The 24,130-nt window shown below is 34.8% G+C and overlaps 1 protein-coding gene across 4 annotated transcripts in view; it reads right to left on the reverse strand.

Annotated features, from left to right (window-relative positions):
• Positions 1–16,414, reverse strand: part of LOC131066554 (indole-3-pyruvate monooxygenase YUCCA2) — a 56,282-nt gene extending 39,868 nt beyond the window's left edge. The window contains exons 1-5 of one of the 4 annotated variants that reach the window (XM_058001344.2): positions 15,197–16,412; positions 14,294–14,542; positions 14,002–14,124; positions 13,123–13,341; positions 12,846–13,005 (exon numbers count right to left, since the gene is read on the reverse strand). In XM_058001344.2, the coding sequence (XP_057857327.1) occupies positions 13,129–13,341; positions 14,002–14,124; positions 14,294–14,542; positions 15,197–15,874 (1,263 nt within the window). In that variant the 5' untranslated portion in view covers positions 15,875–16,412 and the 3' untranslated portion in view covers positions 12,846–13,005; positions 13,123–13,128. Of the gene's footprint in view, positions 1–12,845; positions 13,342–13,502; positions 13,567–14,001; positions 14,125–14,293; positions 14,543–15,196 lie in introns of those variants that run through there. The other 3 variants (XM_058001345.2, XR_009111688.2, XM_058001342.2) reach the window with 3 other exon arrangements.
• Between the last annotated feature and the right edge of the window lie 7,716 nt (positions 16,415–24,130).

Genomic DNA, 24,130 nt, shown 5'->3' on the forward strand with positions numbered 1-24,130 from the left:
TTGAAATGGGGAAATAATATCCTCATCCCACACATCATGAAATCTTTCAATAAAATCATATTTAAATGTGCTTCCAAATGCTTGGACCAATAATTTAGTGATAACTCTTTCTAAGAGATGATGTAAACAATCCATCCAATTATTAGATGGTCTTTTTTAATCCATTGTTTGAAAATGTATTAAGAGGCACGAGTGAGCATATGATTAGCAAGTGGCTAGAAGAAAAATATAAAAGGGTAAGAAAATTTCAAACCAAAACACTCAATTATTGCTCATGGCCTTAGTTTGAGACATAAATTTGAAAAATTTTAAATAGAAAAGAGGAAGCTTTTTTTTGTCAACTTCAAGAGTTTTTAACATGATTCCCATGAATAAACTATGGTATAGAATGAAGGATCCAGGTATTCCATAGAAATTTAAATTGGTTGTTCATAGGATTTAAGAGAAGGTTTGTGTAAAATTTAGAATTCAAGAATCCCTTTTTGAAAGTTTTATGACTAGCATAGGTGTCAAACAAGAGTTTCCTCTATGACCTACTTTTTTGGGTCTATTTATCAATAAATTAAAAGAATATCTAAATTTACAAGGTAGCGATGGTATTCTTTGGGATAGTATGTTGTGAGGTTTCTTTTGTATGCCAAGAATATCATCTCATTTTGATTGTTAGATCCACTCAAGGTTTATAAGAGCATTTATATGCCTTAGAACCAGGAAAAAATATAAGAAACTCCCCCCTTGAACAAGGTGTAAAAACCTAGTGAAAGGCGTATAATTGCCAAGGAAAATATCAATTTTACTGGTGAAATTTTGTAGTTTACGAAGAAAAAATAATAATCTCCATTGGTGAATCATTCATGATTGCTCAAAGTTTGTGAAAAATCTTGGCGAATTGTAATGTTTTTAAAACCAAAAAAAATATTTGCATGGTTGAATTGTAATGTTTTTAAATCCAGAAAAAATATTTGCATTGGCAATTTCAACTCATTTTCAAACCCTAAAAAAAAAGTAATTAGCGATTTTAACCTTTTTTCAAACCCTAAAAAACAATATTGGCGATTTCAACCTATTTTCAAACCATAAAAAATATATATTGGCGATTTCAACCTTTTTCCAAACTGTAAAAAAAAAATATTGGCACCTCAGCAGTCCTCGTCAAGTCATTAAAACACATGGCACACAGTCGTCAACCCTCTGCCTGAAAGACTGCCCATTAGAAAATCTCACGACCTAGCGACAAGCCCTTGCGACTCTATCTTCAGCTCGCAAGATGGAAATTCTAAGCCTTCATAACCTCGAGAGTTAGCGACTGAGGGCAACTGAACCGCCACTCGCCAATTCTCAACCTCAAAATGTTAAGTCCTCGTCACTGTAGTGACCTGGAGATAGTGGTAATTTTAACCCTTATCGCATACTCGCCAACATAAGACTCTAAATTTCTTAAACTAGAACTAAAATATATAGTAATAGTCAACATGCAGTTACAAACAACTATCAGAAACTAAATTTTAATTGTTTATTAATAATTCAAATTCACAATTAAAAATATGAATACAATATAAAAAATCATCAACAACAACTATAGAATTGTAATAACTAATATGACTCAAGAAGTGCAGTATAAATACCCAAAAATGACTGCTAATTCACTTCAATGACTCAGTCTGGAATGAGGGAGATTGTTTTACATTTCTCCTTGCCTGAATTTAAATTAAAAATATGAAATAAGTATCCGTTCTGATTGGCAATTTCAAGGAATACAATATAAAAAATCATCAACAACAACTATAGTTTTCTTACTTGTAAATTGTAATAACTAATATGACTCAAGAAGTGCACTATAAATACCTAAAAACTGACTACTAATTCACTTTGGTGACTCAGTTTGGAATGAGGGACTCTGAGGCTTCTACATCCCAAATGGACTCAAGATTCTGAACCTGACTAGTACTAACAAGTTCATCTTCATTCTAAGTTGGGTATTCAAAAATTTCTTCGTCTTCAATTTCATGTTGACTTTGAGATCCATCATTTGTCTCAACACTAGAAGTAGTAGCACCAGCTTTTGAAGTGTTGCACAACACTTGTCTTTCGCGCATGGAATTCCAGATTGCCAGTGCCCTATCATAAGGAAAATCTTTGACATTATACTAAGTTACAAACAACCTCAAGCAACTTTCCAAATTTTTGTCTAGTATGTTTCTGATCTTTGATTTCAAAAGCCCTAATGCACTGAAAAACTCTTTCATCTTCCACCGACCCCAATATCATTGTTTGACAGAAATCACCAAGTTTGAAATATTTTGGTATTGAAGTATGCAATACTTCATGCCGATCTATCCTTTTCCAAAGCCTTGTTATTGATTCAGGTTCAAATGGATTCTCGAAGTTTTCCAACTATTATTTCATACACAATGCAAAGCGTTTACATTGTTTTTTAAGATGATCTAAATTTAAAATTCCTTCTATTGGCTATCCATTGCAATATACATCTTTTGAAAATGTCAATATCAATTCCTCTAGTTTTTTATGAAATACCTTTGCATCATTTAGATTATCTCCAAATGAATGCCAAAATTGAGGATACACACAACCCATAGCTTCAAGTATTTCTTCTCGAGGGAATCTTTCACAAATCTCAGTTGAAAGTTCGTATGCAATAGACTTCAAATTATCACTAACAGATTTAACAATCCTATCAAAATCTTCCTTTTTAACTGGTAGTGCTCTGGCTCACTTGCCCATCTTAGATTGGTGCATTGGTATCTGAAATCATTTTACAAAGACACATTACTCATTTTTTGCATTGAAATGTAAAAAAATTTCAGCATGATTCAAATCTATAGTTATCTGCCACCTAAAAAAATTTGGGCTTCGCCCTGTTAGATCTTAATATACACCATACAGGGCCAAGCATGTCATTTTACGTAGAGTGCTATACACATTGATATACATAGTTCTATCTTGGGCTTTCTTAACAAGTTTGTTCATTGAATTGAGCATGGGGAGAAGAATAGATAAAGTTAATAGAGTCTCTATATCACTTAACTTATGTAAGAGATCGGGAGCTTTGTCTACTGTGAGGTGTTGCTCATACATTAGTCTGATCAAGGATTGATATTCTATTAGAACTCGTTCCGCTGGTCCATGCAAGGAGAACCATCTGGTCTCAACATCCTTGAGAAGCTTGTTTCCTGTTGTTACTCCCTCATCAAAAATCTAAAATTCTTCAAAATGTTTAGGACTTTAGAAGAAGTATGAGTGGAGCTCATGAACCAAATCTTTAACTTTTGACACTGTAGGGAAATTGCTTACAATTCTATATGCTAAATTCATCTGATGGGTCATGCAGTGAATTCCAAGCATGTATGGTGCAATACTAGTTTGTAATCTTGCACAAAGACCGATCCTTTGACCTTTCATTACTACACCTCCATCAGCTCCAACACACACCAACTTCTTGGCAATTGTCAAGTCATCCATACTAGCAATTTCATTCAAATCTTTCTTAACTTCCAAATATAAATTTTCCGTTGTTGAATTGCCCCTCATTTTATAAACACAAAGTAGATGAGCTCGGCGAACGTGTTCTTTTACGATATATACATGCATACAGACCCTAGCAGTGTTATCTACCATAGTAACTTCATTTATGGATAATGGAATGAATTTTGACTCTTTTACACTCTCTTGTAAATTTTGCTTTTCCACCTCAGCGAGACACTTTGTCATTTCCCATCTAGCGTTTATTGTGTGAGATTTTGCCAAGATCTAGAGGTAATGGAATGCACAAATAAGAGAGAACAAAATATTGATAGGAATAAACTATATTCTATCAAGAGAAAATACTGATCAACTGGATCATCAAGTGATGCATATAATGAATATGAGCCTACTTATATAGACAAGTCTATATGGATATGTGAGCACACAAACATGACATGTGGCTCAATAAGAAATAAGGGAAGGTAGGAAATAGGTGTGGGTAGGTAGGAGAAATAATATAATATTCCACATGAGGTGAATCACCCACTGAATGTGGAATGTAACAACAAGATAAGTCCACAAAAGGTGGAAATTCTCCTACACACACTATCCCAATGTGGCACAAACACCCAAGTGTCTCATACCCAAACTACTATGAAATGCATGTACCTAAGTAAACTTAAGTAAGGTGTAATAAATCCATGATGAATAATTATTTACACCAACACCCCCCCTTAAGTGCAACTTAGGGGAATGCACTTAAGTCTATAATGCAACTAAGCAATGCAAGATGGGTCCCGGCTACGAGGCCATGTTAGGTACCCATGTACAAATGCAAATGCATGAAAACCAATGCAAGAAAATCTCTCACAAAGTGGGGAAAGAGAGAAAAACCCAATGGGAAAAAACCCTCCCCCAAAAGAGAGATGAAAACTAGATACAAAGAACTCTCATAGAAGTATGTGAAGGACAAAACCCCATGTGAGGAAAAAGTCCCCCCCATATGAGAGAAGAAGAAGAGAGACTAGGAAGTCCCCCCTCAATCTGGAATCTGCACCAATGATAGAAGCTTGAAGATGAATGAAGAAACTACTCCATGAACGTCAAACCACATTCCTCCCCTTAGGAAGAAACAAAACTAAAGGTGTATCCAAAAAGTCTCCCCAATCATGAAGGGAAGATGTATGAAAAAAACTCATGATGAAAGGAATCTCTGAAAATTGCTCAAGTGTCCCCATGTCGATGCTGAAAGATACCCCCTCCAAAGGTGGTAAACTATGCTACACTGCTAAAAAAGGCACTCCAAGATCTAGTGGAGATGGATGTAGAACATGTCCCAAAGACTCACATGTCTCCTCAAAAGATAAAGAGACCTCCTCCAAGTGTTGTACAAAAGTATCCACAATCATGTCAACCTCTAAAGATTGATCATGTAGAGAATGCACAAGAGGGTTAGAGTGATCACTCACAACAATCAAAGAAGGATCATCTTCATCAAAGAGAAGATGAATGTCATCAATGATGTCTCCCAAATCTGCGATGTAAAATTCCATAAACAAACCTGCAATGTTTGTCAAGTAATCATCCCATGAAGCTGAAGCTGGAATATAATGAATATCCTATTGCACTGAATCACATGAAGGCAAAAATGTCACACTATCTGCATCATCAGGTGCAATAGGTGATGTGATATCAAGAGAAGGAGATGAAATGCAAGGCTCAAGAATGGGGTCACATGTGAGAATCCCCAAGTTCAAATGCCCAAATTTTTTCTCAAAATCTGAATCATCAACATAGGAAGAACCAACCTTATCAATAGGACCAAAATCTGAAAAAGAGTACAACTGAGATGCATGATCAACCACCCCAGTCGCAATGATAGCTCCACTCTCCAAGTGTCTAATGATAACTAAATCAGGTGTGAACTCCATAGTTTTCCTAGTTGCCCCATGTGTGATTTGGTAGATGGAAAGAAGATTATTTGTCAAGTGGGGTACACACAACACATCATTGAAGGAGTTATCCCCAATGGAAATAGATCCTTTCCCAATCACATCCATGTATGTATGATTGCCCATCAAAATTCGCGACATGTGGTAAGGCTCAAATGTAGGAAACATAGACTGTGAAGATGCCATATGATGAGAAGCCCCTGAATCTAGAAGCCATCTCCTTGAATCATGACTTGTAGTAGCACAAAGAGCTTGTCCCTTTCCTTTATCTGTCCCAAAAGAGTGATCCTTTCCCTTATCCCTGGAAGAAGAAGCCGATGTAGACATTCTAGAAGGTAGGTTGATTCTATTCTTCTTAAGAAGATTCTTCAACTCATCAATATCCTTCTTATAACAATGATGTTCATCATGTCCTGACTTCTTGCAATATCCACAAAAATGATTGTCCTTATATGATTTCCTCTTAGGTGAGAATGGTGAATCACCTTGTTGTGGAGAGGAAGATTGTGCTCCATCTTGTTGTGGTTTAGACTTAGGTTGCTTTTGATTCTTGTCTTTTCCTTGATTACTTTGATTCCCTTTGTTAGCCACCAAAGCTTGTGACTTTGAAGATTTGAGAATCCCCATCGTGGTCAACTTAGATTGCTCAAGTATCAACATCTCCGTGAATGAATCAAATGAGGGAGAAGTGTATGAGGAACCTTGAGCTAACCTATGGGTGTGAAAGCTAGATACAAAGGCTGCATACTCTGAAGGAAGCTTGTCCAACAAGTTATAAACTAATTGAGCATCCTTTTTGTCAATTCCACAATCCTTTAGCTTTGCTCTTAGCTTAGTTGATTTTGTGACATGATCTTGGATTGTATCAAAATCCTTGGGATCCAAAGTTGTGAGTTCACTATCAAGCTTGTAGCCCTTAATCTCATCAACTTGACCATACAATTTCTTAAAAATATCCCAAGTCTCTTTAATTGTTGTACACTTATCAATGTGAAAAATGAGGTCATCTGATACATAATTTCTAAGAGTTCCAAGTGTCATAGCATTTTTAGTAAGCCATTCAATTTGAGCATTAGGATCAGCGTTAGGATCAGGTGGTGTTGTAATAGTTTCATTTACATAATGAATGAGTCCTTTTTCCATTAGTTTACTCCATGCCTTAATTTTCTATGATGCATAATTATGAGGAGTTAAAAGTGGAAATTTAGGAGAACCCATAGCATCAAAATGAAAAAACACAAGATAGAGAGAGGCACAATCACACAAGACACCCCCTCAAAATACTCAATCAAGAAATCCCCCCAAAATGGTGATTTTGGCACTTTATACTTAGTGCGTATACATTGGGCCACTTGCAAAACAAGGTAAATTGGACTTCTGATTTCAATTTACAACTTCTCAAAATGAGATCTAAGAGACTTCAACAAATACTGCTAGTGATCTAAACTGAGATCCAAGCAAAATGCAAGTACCAAATATGCCAAAAATGCCCAAATACTGAAAGTACAATTTCTACTTAAAATCACTGCAAATAGATGGCAGATTATGAAAGTAGACAAAAAAATATGCACTTTAAAAAAAAATGAGACCTAAAAAAGAGTCCATATGAGCCCAAACGAAGCCTCCAAAGTTGTAAAAATTGGGATTTCATGATTTCTAAAAAACCTGTATCCGAAAATCAGAAAAATCCTACACCACTATACAAAACACGAAATTCTTCCTCAAAACAAAAAAAAATGCTCAAAAAACCGAGTCCGGATGAGTGAGATATCGCTATTTGAAAATTGCCTGCAAAATTATAATTTCTGGAAAATTTCCACCGCAGCGTCCAACTTCAAATGCCTCTAGATTTGGCCTCCAAAGTCCGATTTGGATGAAACAAAAGTCAAAACTAACTTTCTTGGACCTCCTTAATCTAATGGTGACCTCAAATTTGACTCATCAAGCTTCAATAATAACCTGCAATAGAAAACTCCAAAATACACAACCCCAAATAGCATCAAATTTCTCTCAATTAGCAAACCAATGACACTCTAATGGCTCTGATACCATGTGAGATTTTGCCAAGATCTAGAGGCAATGGAATGCACAAATAAGAGAGAACAAAATATTGATAAGAATAAACTGCATTCTATCAAGAGAAAATACTGATCAATTGGATCATCAAGCGATGCATACAATGAATATGAGCCTACTTATATAGACAAGTCTATATGGATATGTGAGCACACAAACATGACATGTGGCTCAATAAGAAACAAGGGTAGGTAGGAAATAGGTCTGGGTAGGTAGGAGAAACAATATAATATTCCACATGAGGTGGATCACCCACTGAATGTGGAATGTAACAACAAGATAAGTCCACAAAAGGTGGAAATTCTCCTACACACACTATCCCAATGTGGCACAAACACCCAAGTGTCTCATACCCAAACTACTATGAAATGCATGTACCTAAGTAAACTTAAGTAAGGTGTAATAATATCCATGATGAATAATTATTTACACCAACATATTGACCAATGTGACATAGGATAGTGAGGAACATTCAAAAAAGATAATAAATTACTATATTCTGGGAAATCTTTCATAGGATGCCCTCTCAAAAGAATATGAAAAATAACACTCATCTGAATAGTCTTTGCCAAGTTTGCATCTTTCGCTGCATGTTCAAACCCAGCCTTGATTGTATTTCCACTATTACCAATCAGTGTCATTTTGTGGTTACGCTCTTCATATTTCGCGACATACTTAACATGAATACATTCTTCCTTTGATTTTCATCTTACTACTAGTGTTTCCTTTCCGTTTATGATTTGTTATTCATAAACCTTACCAATATGTTTTTCTATGGTTTCAAGCTTTAGCTGAAACTTCTTCTCTCTTTTGGTTTTCCAGCTACAAATCTTACACCTGCATTCTGTTGGTTGTTCATCATTGTTTGGGACTGGTTCAATGAATGGGTACTTTGCTACCCAATCAAGCTTAAAGCTCCTTGTCATTTCCCACTCCCGCCCTATTTTTACTTTTCTTTTTCTTTTGTTCCTACCAACATCATCTTCAGTGCTAGCATTTTCATCCAAGTGAATTATCTCATTTTGGGTATCCCTTACAACATCTTCTCCTGTGCCGGTATTGTCATCCTCATTTGATGCATTTAACTCAATGACAATCCCACCTTGTGGTGGTGGTGAGCTACTATGAATGGCTTTTGCAACTGCAGAAGTTGATGGACCAGAAACTTTGCCAATTCCAAAGTAAGACTTTATGGTAGTATCTCTAAGTTTTGGCGTTTTGATGGCCTCCCAATCCCTTCACCACCTTGAGGAGTCTTACCCTTGTCTGGCCCCCCAATCCCTTCACCACCCTGAGGAGTCTTACCCTTGTCTAGCCTCCCAATCTCTTCACCACCCTGAGGAGTCTCACCCTTGTCTGACATCTCAATCCCTTCACCACCTTGAGGAGTCTCACCATTGTTTGACATCTTGACCTCTCACTATGAATTAAAACTAATACTATGAAGTATGAAGAAATGATTAGTTTACTCACCTTTACGCTTTCTCAATTCTATGAATCTAGAATCAGGAATGCCTGGGCCTGTGTTGCAGGATTGCAACTCTAGCCCTCTGCCCTACAATCAACTTCAAGGTTCCAACTCATGCGCAATGTGAATCGAAAGCTCCCAAATTTACTAATCAGACACGAACAAATTGTAAGGAAGAATGTTTCAAACTTTCAGTTGTATTTATATCAATCCATGATTCCATTTTTGGCAAATTCCATGGGCTTTTCAAAATGCATCTTATTGGCCCTCCGATTTGTATGTAGGTGTCATACTCTATATGCATTGGAAATTTGGAATTTGGCGAAATGGGTCCTCAAATGCTTATAATGTTTTATTGGCCCTCCGATTTGTATGTAGGTATCATACTCTATATGCATTGGAATTTGGCGAAATGGGTCCTCAAATGCTTATAATGTTTTAATTGTTATTGGCGAATTGGATCTCATTAGGCTTTACATAAAATTTAACAATTGGCGAAATGGGCTGGCGCGTGCAATGAAGATTTAATTAACCATTGGCGAAATAGGTCCTAGGTACAATGTTGTGTTACTATTTCTGGTGAATAAGGGAGGTGATCTAATACCCACGTCCAAGTGATTCCAGACGAATATAATGGGCATCCACGTGAAATGGTATGTGGTCAATGACAAATTTGAAATACACTGGATCGTTAACCCGAAATTCTGGGCGATTTGGCCACTGTGTTGTCCAATACTATTCGCCAATTCTAGGAAAATGGAATCGCAGAATTCGCCAAAAGGCGAAGATTCACCACTAAAAAACACTCTGCTTAGAACACTTTCATGATGAATAGGGCATGCAAGTAAACACCAACAAGACTGCAATCATGATCTTCTCTAATAGAAAGAAAACTAGCTCAACTTTTATTTTGAGAGGACTATTCTAGAAAAAATATTATAACACAAATATTTTGAGATTGACTTTAACAATAAGATTAGTTGAAATACTTGTAGAAATTTTTTTATGAAATTGGAAAGAACTTAATACAATAGGAAGGTGGAGTTATGATTGAAAAACTATTTGGATATACTCCAAATAGTAACCATTTCATTTGATTAGGAGTTCGCCCTTTTAATCCGTAAACGTCCCTTCCATGTCCAAATACACGAGATGTTGCTACGTGTCCCATCTCTTAGATAAGTTACCAACGAGAAATACGTCTGAATTCTCGCACATTTGAATGCATATGCAACTACGGGATACTATTTCGATCCCACGTGGATTTCAACGTTAACATCGTGTTAATAATTTATCTGGGCATTAAATCTCAAACTAATCCGATGCTTACAGATATTCATCTGGTACTTGAGTAGCCTGTAATAGCAAATGGAACACCAGCTTTTAAGAACGAGAGGACGAAGATGCAGGCATTTATGGTTGAAGCCAATTCGATTTCAAGTGGAAGAAATGAAGACTCACCTTGTAAAAATATCTAAGCATCAATATTTATTTTCCGCTAATTTCCGATACCCGGATTTCTTCGTCTGACAAAAACATTCAAAGTGATACGGTACAGAGAGTAATTTAGATTCAGCGAGATCGAGCTTCTGAGGAAGAAAAATATTCTCCCAGATCATCATAACGTTTCTTCCAGATCATCGTAACGTCATATGGCAGAGATTCCCATCTCGTGGGGTAAATCAGAAACTCGACATTGATGCCTCTAGAGTTCTATAAAAATGATTCCATTTTCTAAATTTAGTTTAGTCTGGATTAAGGGGCTTGGTCAAATTTTGAGTCTCAATGCTCTAAATTATAAAAGAAAGTTTCAAATTTAGCTGTTAGCAAATTGTGTAGTCCAAGGGTAGGAGCCAATCGTTCTGGGGCTTTCAAGCGTTGCACTCAACAAGACTTGATCTTTGGTGGGCTCATTTGGAACCATTCAACTTCCCCAGGAGATCAATTGTCCATTGACAAATGATCATATTTTTTAATTTAAATTAAGTTGAAATTTGTAGTTTTATGTAAGACTCGGTTTCATGAGGTCTTCAAACATCTATTTTAAAAGATCTTAAAATCTTTTTCAATAATAACAATCTTTATTTTTTATTTTGAAGATTTGGGTGGGACTAGAAATTGCTTCATCAATTTAGGTTTTCTTTTTTGTCAATTGTCAATCATCTAGAGTTTTTAAATTTCTACCAGTTGTATTTTTATAATTCTATACTTAATTACTTTGTTGAATTGAATATGTAAACTAATAATATTCATGAGAACACAAGCTTCCATAAATTTTAGGAACTTTCCTAATAACTTTCAATAACACTTATTCTAATTATTTTCAAGAAAATCCATTCATAAGTTCTCGCCCTAAATACTATAATAATTTTTATTATATAAAGAAAAATCAATTTTATAAATTGATCTAACAAATAAATTCCCTCTAATGAATCACTTTTGAAACCATGATCTCCTTTCTTCGTCTAGTTGGCCAAAAATCAAGGTTGAAAACCTATACCTCTTCATTGGGGCCTAATTTTTCGTCTTTACAATTTCTACCTTGCCCTATGTCCTCCAAAACAATTGACCTTAACGGTTTCCCCTAAAGTCTTGAGCTTTGACTCGCTCCTTGCGGCTACCATTCTTGATTCCCTAGGGTTTGAAAAAAAAGAAACACCTAGAATTGCCTAGCAGTGCCAAAACCCCTTCTTGCTCTGGCTCCCCTATGACCCCTAACCCTATCACATTGGTGAATAAACAACAAGCCACTACCTTTGAGGTGGAGAAAATTAGAAAGACCGAAGGAGCCTCTCTTGCTGCCAAAAAACAAAGGATTGAAGTTGACAATGAGGTAGAAATGGAGGTCGGGGAGGATGTGAGCAAGAGTGGAAGTGCCAACCGTAGATGCTCCAACAGGCTGGTTGGGTGCTGGGTGGGTAAAATTGGTGATCAAAACTTGGTGGTCTATGAGAAAGAATCTAAGGAGGAGGACACTAGTGAAAGTGAGGAAGCGATGGACAATGAGGAAGATGTGGAGGATGGCACATGGAAGGATGAAAGTTCAGCTAAATCTACCATCGAGGGTTTTGAATAGAGTTGTAAAAATGAAGCTTTGGACTTGACCCAAGAAGCGATGCCAAAGGAGGTGGACTTTAGAGGTGCACATAATTGTGTCATTTGCAAGACCAAGTCAAAGGAGTTGGAAGCTCTTAAAAAGGAGGTATTACAAAAAATGGTTAGTATCTCCAAATTCAACTTGTGTCATGCACAGCTCGACTACCTCCATGTGTTATGCAAAAAAAGGTTCTAGGCAAGGATGCTAACAATGAAAGAAATTATAAGGAACCTTTTAAGTTCCTTACTGAAGACTAGAGCAATGTGCTCAAGTAGTTGTGACTTGGCTAGTTCTAGTTCAAACTTTTTATTTTTCTTTGCTATTTCTAAGATTGTGTCGTTTTATTACTACTCTAAGACTTTTTAAGTTGTTTTGATTTACTATAAATATGTCATTGTTAGTATGTTGATAAAATGTTTTTAAGGTTAATGCTACTAATGGATTGTTTGTATAAAAGACTAGCACCCTAATTTTACTACTTTTTAATATAAAAAACAAATAAAACTATTTAATCGTATTTTTATTTTACACTAATTAAATATTTAATATACCTAATTTTAAATATACAATCAAATTTAATCCAATATATTAAAATTTTAACCATATGTTTTACATTTTTTATATATTCGTATATTGCCCAATTAATCATACAATAAAATACCTATCTAAAATGTTACTAAAGATAGCATAATTTTGTAAAAGACATCTTACAATTTAGGCAAGCCTAGATTTTAAGATCTTTATCAAAAGCTTAACGAGATAAATACACCACTAATTGTTTAAAGAAACAAAAACATTCCGTTACTTAAACATGCATAATTAGCTACAAGAGATATCTAAGCCCTTCCAAGAAGTACCTGATATTCGGTGGGCCAAGAAGCCGCAATATGGAATTTTCGCTTTCGCATTTCATATCATAAAACCACGCGCTGAAAAAGGAGTTGTTTACCAAACCACGCTAATTAACGTGCAGGTGAAATATTTTGGTAAAAGTTACATAAGGGATAAAACTGCTTAAGTTATTCATAAACTAAAAGACGCTTTACATCAAATCATATGCACAAACTAGACCGGAGAGCATAATTAGCGGGTGAAGATGAAGTAATGCAAGCCTTTATATCTTCAGCGATGAGCCGAGCATCCATCGAAGTTCCGATCAATCCTCTTCTCCCCAAACCCACCGTATAAAGACCATTTTTTTCCTTCCAATTGTTTGGAAACGCTTTCCTTGGAAATCCATCGTCACCAAAAAAATCACCCTCAATCTGTTGATTAATGTAATTGTTAGTAAGCATTTTATAAAACTTCGAATTCGCTGCATAGATTTATTTTAAAACCTTTCAAACAAAATCAAGTATATATCTTTCAGAAATATGTTGAATGCATTAGTGAAAAACGCTGTTGAGGCAATATCTTTTATACACACTGATTTTCGTCAAATCTATTTAGAAGACATGAAAAAGTGTATACTTTGAGCTACTTGAAAAGACCTGAAAAATGTACCAAAATTTAACTTATCTTAGAGAACTTCACAAATAAACAATGCACCATAATAGGAGTAGCTTTCAAGAAATATGATGTGAAAAAGATTTAGAGGAAAAAAAAACAGAGGAGGAAGGTACAAGCGATGGTGACATATAAGACTAAATGGTAAGAACTAAAAACGTGCATGGACAAAAATTGCAGAAATTTATGCTTTGAAAGCAAAGGGAGATTGTTTAGAGTAAAAAAATCTTTACTTATGTTTGCAAAGTACGCCGAAAAAATATTGTTGTCGCGTATAAAAGGTATGAAAACACATTTTGACGGTTACATATACCGTGCGCAAGAATTACAGATCGTCAATGTTATGATGAATGCTGACTGTTCATATGAAGTTAAGGAAGAAAGTAGCAATATGTACAGTTCACAGGTATTCAACGTACCTTGAGCCAACGCAATATACCGCTTCTATAGCCAGTCGCGAAGATAATGGCGTTGAAACTTTCTACGCGGTGATCTTCAAATTCAACTTGTAAGGCCATCACGCGCTTAATTTTTGGAAAAGTCTGCGATTAAATTAACGGAGAATACATATTTACGCCTTTGAAAAGGCAAGTATTTTAAGAAAAGATCGAGATTGGGTTAAATGAAGTGGAAGCAACGAAGAAATGCGGTTAAGAATTCGAAAATTCGAGCATCTTGAATTAAATGATGCAAACATTGTTCAAATTTTACCTTGATGTCTCCGCTGCGTATTTTAGCCATGGTTCCGACGTCCAGGACAGGGGTTTTACCTATTTTGCGCTTGAGTTCTAAAGGTCCTTGCTTAGGTCGAGCTATTCCACATGCTGTGGTGTCTCCCAGGGTTAATCTGCTGTATAGAAGGAGCAGACGATCCACGATCCGCAGAGGAAAAATTTTCAGTAAAAATGTGAACACAAAAAATGTTGATAGACCGAAGATTTCTCGCGGTAAAACGTGCAACTGTACATGCAAAAGAATATACAAAACAAAAATCAAAGACGGAATAAGCTACAAAACCTGCATGAATTGGAATAGATAGCTACTTTAATCTCATAATTAACATTCACTTGGATATTTTTGTCTGCATTGTCTGCAACAAGACGACCTGTGAAGGACAAAGTTAGAGAAACTTTCAAGAGATCTTTGGAAACAATTTTCTTTCAGCGCTATCGGGGTAAGAAATAATAAAAATCGATAATGTTTAGGAAACATTCGCATTCTGACAAACAAAGTCACGGAAAGTTTGTCAGGTCTGAAATCTCCGAGAAGTAATATTTATGACAGAGATATTTAAAGATTTAAAGAATCGGAGATTCACGCGACCTTTTTTTGAGAAATTGTCAATCAGCAAAATCAGCCAGGGAAAAACAAAATCGGTCAGATACATTTTATGCATTTACTTTGCTCTGTGGTTATGAGCCTGGATTTTGGCGGAAACTACTTTTCTAGAAGAAGTCTTCAAAAGATTCGACAAGATTAACGTCAAACTTCAAATTGATGTTCAAATTCTTCAAATCTTAAATTCTGACATAAACACTTCACCTAAGATTTCTTGCAAGAAATATGCATTTAGGAATCAGAAATAATCTTGGAAAAAAGTATGTAAGCCCTTACCGGACTGCGAACAACAATTGAGGGACTTGCATCCTTATCCAGGAGATCCAGCGCTATTTCCATTCCAGAATTCCCGCATCCGACAACCAAAACCTTTTTACCGTTAAATTCCTCACCGCTTTTATACTCACTCGAATGAACAACAATTCCCTCAAAGCGTTCGATCCCAGGAAGATCAGGTACGAATTTCTCACTATTTTCGCCTGTAGCAACCACTAAAAACCTTCCGCTATAAATCTTTGTACGCCTCTCCATAGAACAGTAAGCAACAACACGCCATTTTCCCGTCTCCTCACAGAAGTTCGCAGACTCAACTGTCTGACAGAAAAGTGGCTGGATACTAAATCTTTTAGCATATTCTTCCAAATACTCAACAAACTGACTTCTACTGACAAAAGTAGGAAACTGCGACGGAAACGACATGAACGGCAACTCGCAGAACTTCTTATCAATGTGCAATTTGAGCCTATCGTAAGTTCTTTGCTGCCAAAGAGACGCCACGCAGGATTCTCTTTCTAAAACAGTACTGCGAACACCAAGCTTCCAAAGGCACGCTGCAACAGCCATTCCAGAGGGCCCCGCACCGACAATTAGAGCTTCACCTCTCTCAATTTTACTCAAACTTACATCCTGCTCTATTTTTGCAGACCGCTCCAAAAATTCTCCGCAATTTGCCATTAAAATCAGAATTACTTACCCAATCTTTGTCAATTAGATCAACACAATTAGGGTTTAGACATTCTTTTTCTTTTTCTTCTGCTTCTTCATGGATTTATAGATTTCTGCTTGAAAGAAATCATTATATACTGCCGGATCCTTTCTCTTCACATTTTACTTCTATCCCTTCTCTCACTGAATAACTTCTGGAGAGGAAAGTCCCCTGGTTTCACTTCAAGCTCTCCTGCATCATTCTTTAAGAGGAAAGATTAGATTCTTCTGCTGCATTGGAAAATATCTTCATAAAAAATCTGCACTACAAATTTAGTAACAATAAATAAATGCTTGCGCTTCCAGCTTGGTTTCTGACAAATTTAGGGTTGAATCTGTCTGAACATTATTTGCTTTTGGACATGAAATAGAGTGGATAAATATCTGTCTGAAATTATTTCCGTTTTGGATAGCATAGATACATTTACAAGTGGAAGTTCTTCAAACAAGATTTTCGGCATGTATCTTGCATTTCTTAGAACTAGCCAAGTTGACGACTAGTTGAAACAGCCTCTAAATTAGCCAAACTAACAAGATAAGTTTACTCATATTCGTATGAAATACCTGTGGGAAAAAGTAACGATTAAAGACCATTATACACAATGAAAGTTTATGGCCTAGGATAATTGGGGGCGATGCTAATTATTAGCGGGTCGTCTTTAAATCTAACGTTATTATTCTAAGTTTTTACATATAAAGTTGCACATGGATATTATTGAAAAGAAAATAACATTTTTTATAAAGATTATTATTTCAATAATAATATAATATTAAAATAAAGAATTTTAATTATTTGGATTAAATTTATTTAGTTTAAATAAATAAAATGTCATATCTAGTTGGATTTTGAAAAGTAGAATACATTTTTGAAGATTTTAGAATTTAATGTATGATGTATTTAAAATTAAGGTATTGTCTAGATGAATTTCTCATAATTTGTATAATTTAAACCTATTTTGATGAAAAGAATTTAGAGAATAGAATTGAACTTAAATCTATATAAGTAAATTGTTAGAAGATTGGCAAGTTGGGGACCCTAACAAATGTGTCTAAAATCACTACATCTTTGTCTAAAGTATGGTAATCTCAAGAGAGACCATTTGTGAACTTGTTAGGAAAATATTTATTCTATTTTTGAAAGCCCTTAGATAGATCAATTTAGCAACAATTAACTAAGAGTGAAGACAAACATGCAAGCATATAGTATGGCTAGGATGATGATTGAAGTTGAATAATGTAATTAGGATGTTTTATTATGCTCTTATATGAATTCTCTTGGATCTACATCTCTCATGACAATGATGAACTAGGGAATGTACTTAAATACACCATTTAACATGCTCTTTAGAATAGTTTACAATTTACTTAACTCATAATAAATAGTATGAAAGAAGTAACATGGCCCAATTTTAAAATTCAAATTTGAACAATTGATTTTCAAAACTATGTACACAAATGAGATCTGGGTTGATTTGGAACTCACATATCTAAATCAAGTTAATGAATAGCGGAGATGTAAATTTAGCTCTAAATCTTGAGAAAAAAGTGATGATGGAATATATTGAAATAAAATTATTTATATTCACATTAACAAAAAAAATATATCAAATTACACACTAATCAAAATAAACCTAAAAAACCTAATTATAGGTAGGTGAGATTGTGTGAGGAAGGACTAGATGGGACTAGTTGGATTGTCCCGGTCCTTAACATAGAGAACATCCTCTACCTTGTGCTTTCCATCAATGGTTAAGGTTCCTTTACCATAAATTTGAGCAACCTCTTCACCACCAAACTTAATTGATCCATCATTCCAACTTTCAAGATTAATAAACTTTCTTCTATCACCAGTCATGTGGTTAGGACATCCACTATCATTCAACCATGCATTTGGTTCTTCTTTTGCATGAAAAATAGTCCATACAATTAATGATCTTTCATTGTTTTCATTATCAGACAGAGTACCAGATTCCTTACATTTAACAAAATTACCAACTTTTGTAGCCATGAACAGTATTTTATCATTTGAATCATCTCATTCTTTTTCTTCAAATTAATAACTACTTTCTTTAGAATAAAAACTTCTTTTACGCTTCTCCCATTTGTTTTTATCATCTCCTCTTTTATTGTTATCTTTTTATAAAGTACATTTAGATGCATAGTGATCAATTCTTCCACAACTAAAGTATTTGAAGGGTAACTTACCTTTATATCTGTTGGTTCCTTTCTTTAATCTTCTTACAAAGTTTGCTTCCACATTTTCAAATTCATCATCAAGATCAACATTGTCTTCCACTCCCCTACTAGATTTGAATGCAACTTCCTTCTTAGGATTATCCAAGTCAAATTCTCTCATCTCAAAATACATGAGTGCACCATAGAGTTGATCCATTGTATATTTGTCCATATCCCTAGTTTCCTAAATAGAAGACACCTTATGAGTATAGCATTTAGGAAGCATTCTGAGTAACTTCTTCACTACTTCATGTTGGTGTAATTAAGGTGTTGTACCTAGTGATAACCTTACCTAGGTCCTTGTTACACATATCACTTAAGTTTACTTAGAGATCACTTTTTAGGAGCATCTCCACTTAAGGTGGTTATATCATGTTAGATTCACTTATCCACCTTAAGTGGATCTTCCACCTTTAGTGGTCTTATCACACTGTCACTTTTCCAATTTATGTAATGATGACACGTGTTGAGAGGTTGTGCATTGCATAGTAATGATGACACGTGTTAGCATCTTGTTTATTTATCTTGCCTATACATGCAAGGTTCACTATGTACATTTTATGTCTATTAGTTATATCATCATCTTGCATTGTGATGCAATCTTCTTGTCATTCTCTTGTGAAAGTTATTTTGGTCTTTCTTTAATCATAGGGGTGTTGTAGAGTCACCTAAAACTCTAACATGGTATCAAAGTAAGAAGATGAAGAAGAATGTCCTACTATGGCGAAACTATCATCAAAGAGAAGAGCATGTCTCCCAAATCTACAATATGAGACTCCACAAACACATCTTAAACACCATCCAACTACTCATCACACACCGCAAGATCTGAAATACTATGACCATTATGTAATGTCCCCTTTTTAGTGTGACCATGACTGTGGATGGTTTAGCCTATTCCTGACCCTCGTAGGCTAGAGAAGATGGTTAGGGGGTCTTATTTGGCAATATTCGGTATGGCTTCACCTCCAGTGATTAGTGAGAATTCAGATCTGACCTTCATTGGACTCATCTTGGCACACTTACTATTTATAGTAAGCGACTATTCCAAGATAGATGGGGTTTCTATCTATAGTTGGGCACCTGAACATGCTTCATTTGCAGTGCCAATCCTTTACACCATTGGTTTGATCAAATAATGAGGGAACTATTTATAGTAAATTAGTGGTTGATAGAGAGGGATCCTTACTATTTTTAGTAAGGTAGTTGGATGCATAGTGGATGCAGTGGTTAACTCCTTGTTTCAGATAGAATCGAGAAATAATGTATATTTATGGAGTTATGTTATTTTAATTATTAATAAAGTAATAATTAAATAATGGTGCAATTATAATGAGGAATGGGGCCATGACCCTCATTTAAGTGTTTTTCAAAGTGAACAAGGAATAATTAAAATATTTAAATGTTATTATAAAGTTATAATGTAACTTTATAATAATAAGGTCACTTTAATTTTATAAAGTGCATTAAAGTGAAAATTAAAAGTAGGAATATATCTTTTATCCCACATGGGCCAGGAAAGTGTTTGAACTCTCACAAGAAAAGAATAAAAGAGACTTAAGAGCTCATTCTAAAAAATCCAGGAATTGATAATTGTTTGATGTGATTATTTGGTGAAGGAGCCAGCTAGGGTTTCTAGCATTCTTGAGATCTTTGGGAACGATCACTCCCATTGATTTGCAATGAGGCTGTGAAATATCAACTGAATTATTGCTTGACTGTGGGATTCATATAAGGGTCTAATTTGTGCTTAAAGTGAAGATTAAACTAAGGGTTTGAGGAGTTTGAAGGTTTACCAGTGCAGACAAAAATATTAAAGAGTTGATCATTGCATATCAAAAATTGTATGGACTGCTACAGTGGCGTGAATAGTAAATGTTGCAGTATACTGCATCTTAGTTGAGTCTACTCAAGGGTTCTTCAAGGGTTTTAATTGCTTCTCATTTCCAGATTAGCTACTACGGTCATGAAATTGAAATCTGGGCAGAATTTATAGTTGTTGGAAGCCATACTACAGCAGTAGCAACCACCCGTGTTGCTTCACAATTTACTTGGTATTTGAGTTGCTACATTACCCACAACATAGGCACTTCATTGGATTAGGTTCTATTGCATTTAATTTCAGTATTTAATAGACATTCGAAGTTGGTTGTATCCTACCATTGTACTCAGACCTGGGTATTTTTTTTCATATCATATTCAGCTATAAGCCAAGAGTCTTGGCCCTTTCATATATGCATGGTAATTGGGACGTCAATAAAAAGGAGTTGCATATGATATATTTGTAATATTTATTTCAATTTGCAAGATAATTGTTTGTCTTAATGTCCCTAGCTGAAATTCAACATTTCATAATAGGAATTGCATGGCAAATGTTCGATAAAATGCTTATGGTTATAACTCCCATTCACATACTCTAGTTTGCATGCCAATTGTATGACGAAATGTCACTTGGTTGTAGGTGATTAGTTTGCATATAGAAGTCATATATGTGCATTGTAAAAGTTCAAGATGAGTCACTCTTGCATTCATATTATAGTTTAGTCATTGCAGCATTGATTTATAAGTGTTTGGAGCATTTTATCATCATCTTCAAGCCAATATACTAGACTTAAACCACAAACCAGTAAGTTAAAAGTTTACATCAGAAGTGTTTGACAATATTCCTGGAGTTCTTAATCAAAAATTTGAGGGCAGAACTAGGAAGGCTCCCCACACATCATGTTGAATAGTAGAACTCAATTCCAAAGAAGTAGGAGGAGGAGTAGGAAGCTCAACACTCATCTCAAGAACACAATGATTCAAGTGTCCAAACTTCTCCTCATAAACATGATTCACCCTTGATGAAAGGGTGTGAACATTAGTCAAAGGAAAATCATCATCATCATGAGAAAAATGAGATAAGGAATACAATCAAGAAGAATGATCCACAACACTTGTAATTATGCAATCTCTAGTCTCCATGTCCTTAATGTTGAAATAATCAAGAGTAAACTCCACAATCTTACCTTGTGCCCCATGAGTAATTTGATAAACTGAAAGGAGGTTAGTGATGTAGATGGTAGGAGGAAAACCACAACCCTCCTCAATCACTCAGCTAAATTCAACTACAGTTTGTTCACAACTCATTCCTTTGGGCATTCTTGGCTTATCTTGCAATAACACATTTTGATAAACCATCAACAAAATTACTTTGGAAAAATTTGGTAGAACTTATATCGATTTTCCATGTCAAACACCAACACCCAAAACCTGCAAATAACTTCAAAACCTCAACCGAATGTTATTCCTTGTAGCCCTTCCAAACTGGACTATCATTATTATATTTTGATGAAGAGCTTTATTCAATACTTTAAAAGGATTTTTGGATAGCCTTTTCAAAGATATATAACATGTCAACAATTTGGCATAGGTTTATTTGGACCAAATCTTCCAAAATTGGACTATTCTGTTGCATTTAGCCCTAATTAGCCCTTCAAATTGACTCAAATGACCATACATTTTCTTGGACTCTTCAACTCTATAATAAAATTACATTTCCATATACCCATTTGGCCCATTAACAACATATATTTATTTTAGGTACACTTGTTTTGGAACATCTTGTCTTAAAATAGAATGATATCCTATAGTAGAGGCCTAATTAAGGCTTCACCAAGAGGGTTCATTTGGATATATGGTTTCCAAACACAAAATTACTTCAAAAAAGGATCAACCACATTAAATTATACTTTTATAATATTTTTAAATTGAAATAGCCATGCATTTCCATGAGTATTTTGATAAACCCTTGTACCCAACTCACAAAATTGCATAAAAACCCTATAATAGTCACCTAGGGCTTCCTCAAAACTCATCTAAATATTATCCAAAATAAATGAAACAAATGAGATAATTATTTACCATAAAAAAGTCATTCATGCAATTTTTTACCTATTTCTAATTCTTAAAATGAAAGATATGCAATTTGTATTGCTTGCTTCCCTGTGTAAATCTGAATATACCCGCTCGGAGAAAAATTGTCATAAATTCTTCATACCTGCATGGTTTTCAGTGAAACCATTTGTAATTTGAATTATACTCATTAATTTGACAACCAGTCACTTTTGCATCATTATCTGTCTGTATAGATCCATACAAGGCATGAAAATTGAAAAGAAACATTCAGAAATTGTAAAGGATCATGGTGAAATAAATGTTTTACATTCAAATTATTAAGACCACCCATACAATGATGGAAATGACCTTTATTAAAATTCCTTTCAACTTCCTCAACCACCTACAACTGAATTTTAACCTCCTTGACTCTCATCTTCCCCTTTTGCAATTTTTAACCTCCTTGACTCTCATCTTCCCCTTTTGCAATTTGTAAAGGATCATGGTGAAATAAATGTTTTACATTCAAATTATTAAGACCACCCATACAATGATGGAAATGACCTTTCTTAAAATTCCTTTCAACTTCCTCAACCACCTACAACTGAATTTTAACCTCCTTGACTCTCATCTTCCCCTTTTGCATTTTTACACATTTGACAATTTTTGCAATTTTACACATTTGACAATTTTTGCAATTTTACACATTTGACAATTTTTGCAATATTGGACAACTTTTAACAATATTTCACAAAATAACTTAGATATGCCTAAAATGGTCTAATGGACCTTATTAAATCATTAAAACACCTAACCTAATAAATTTGTACAATATGGCCTCATGGGGGCATGAAATAAAAAAGGTGCTCCTGCACCAGTTAGTGGTCAAGGATGGTACACAAAGAACATCATTAAATTCCACCTCTCTCACATCATTAGAAACTTCCTCACAAACCTTCATGTATTTTTTGTTATCCATCAATATGTTAGGAGAATTACAAGGCTCGATAGAAGAGAACATATCCATAGAAGATGTCATATGATGAGAGATACCTGAATCAAGAAGCCATATTCGATTTTATGGATGTGTAGAAGCCATGAGTGCTTTACCTTTCATCTTATCAATGCCATGTGAAAGTCTTGCAATTCCTAGTTGTGCAGATGTAAAAGTTGCTAATTGTGATGAAGAAGGAGGAGACACTGGTGGGTAGCTCGATGTTGTTCTTTCGAAGAATGTGTGTAAGATCATCAATCTTCTTATTGTAACACATATGCTCATCATGTCCAAGTATTTTGAAATAAGAACATTTAATCTTCTTCTTTTGTGATGATTACTCTTTACAAGAGGTCTTGGACTTAGGAGTATGCCTGGAAGGAGAATCCTTGGGTGAACCCAAAATAGTAGGTTACACTTTTTTGGACAAAGAAATTGCACTCATTTGTACAAAACATAATTTTTATCACTTTCGATTGAATGCCATGTTCGATTGGACCCAAAAAATGATTCGATTGAACGTATTATTTTAAATATGTTCGATCGAATATAAAATTATTAAAAAAGGGGGTTTGATCGAACCTAGGTTCAATCAAACGGTCCCCTTTTTTAATGGTTTTTAAAGAGGAACATGGCTAGTTAAAAATATATATCAAAGGGGTTCAATAGAACATGGGTTCAATTGAACCCGCTTGCTAGAGATCTCCCCCCCAAACTCTCCTGGTTTTTGTAAATTTTTGGCCTTCAAAGCTCAAATTGGGGGCTCAAATGGATGAATTTTGACAAACCCAAAAGCATGATAGTAGTACTCGAAGTGAGCTTTCCAATAATTATTATTTTAATATATATTAATTTTATTAAGATTTCTTTTTAGGTTAACTAAACATAGGTTTCACACCAAACATCAACTTCTGAGTTCAACGCTTATGGAAAAATAGTTAAAAATTGAAAAAAAATTCTGAAAAAATATTTATGCACTAGGTATTGAAGTCCTCTTTCCAACAAAAAAAAAATGACTTTTGTTACATATACAAGTTATGTAATATCAAATGGACATATGTCAAAATTACTATTAACTCGACTTCAAATCTTAATAAAATATGAAATATTGAAGATAATTT

This window comes from Cryptomeria japonica, chromosome 5, assembly GCF_030272615.1.
Source record: "Cryptomeria japonica chromosome 5, Sugi_1.0, whole genome shotgun sequence".
In the NCBI taxonomy this organism is placed as follows: domain Eukaryota; kingdom Viridiplantae; phylum Streptophyta; class Pinopsida; order Cupressales; family Cupressaceae; genus Cryptomeria; species Cryptomeria japonica.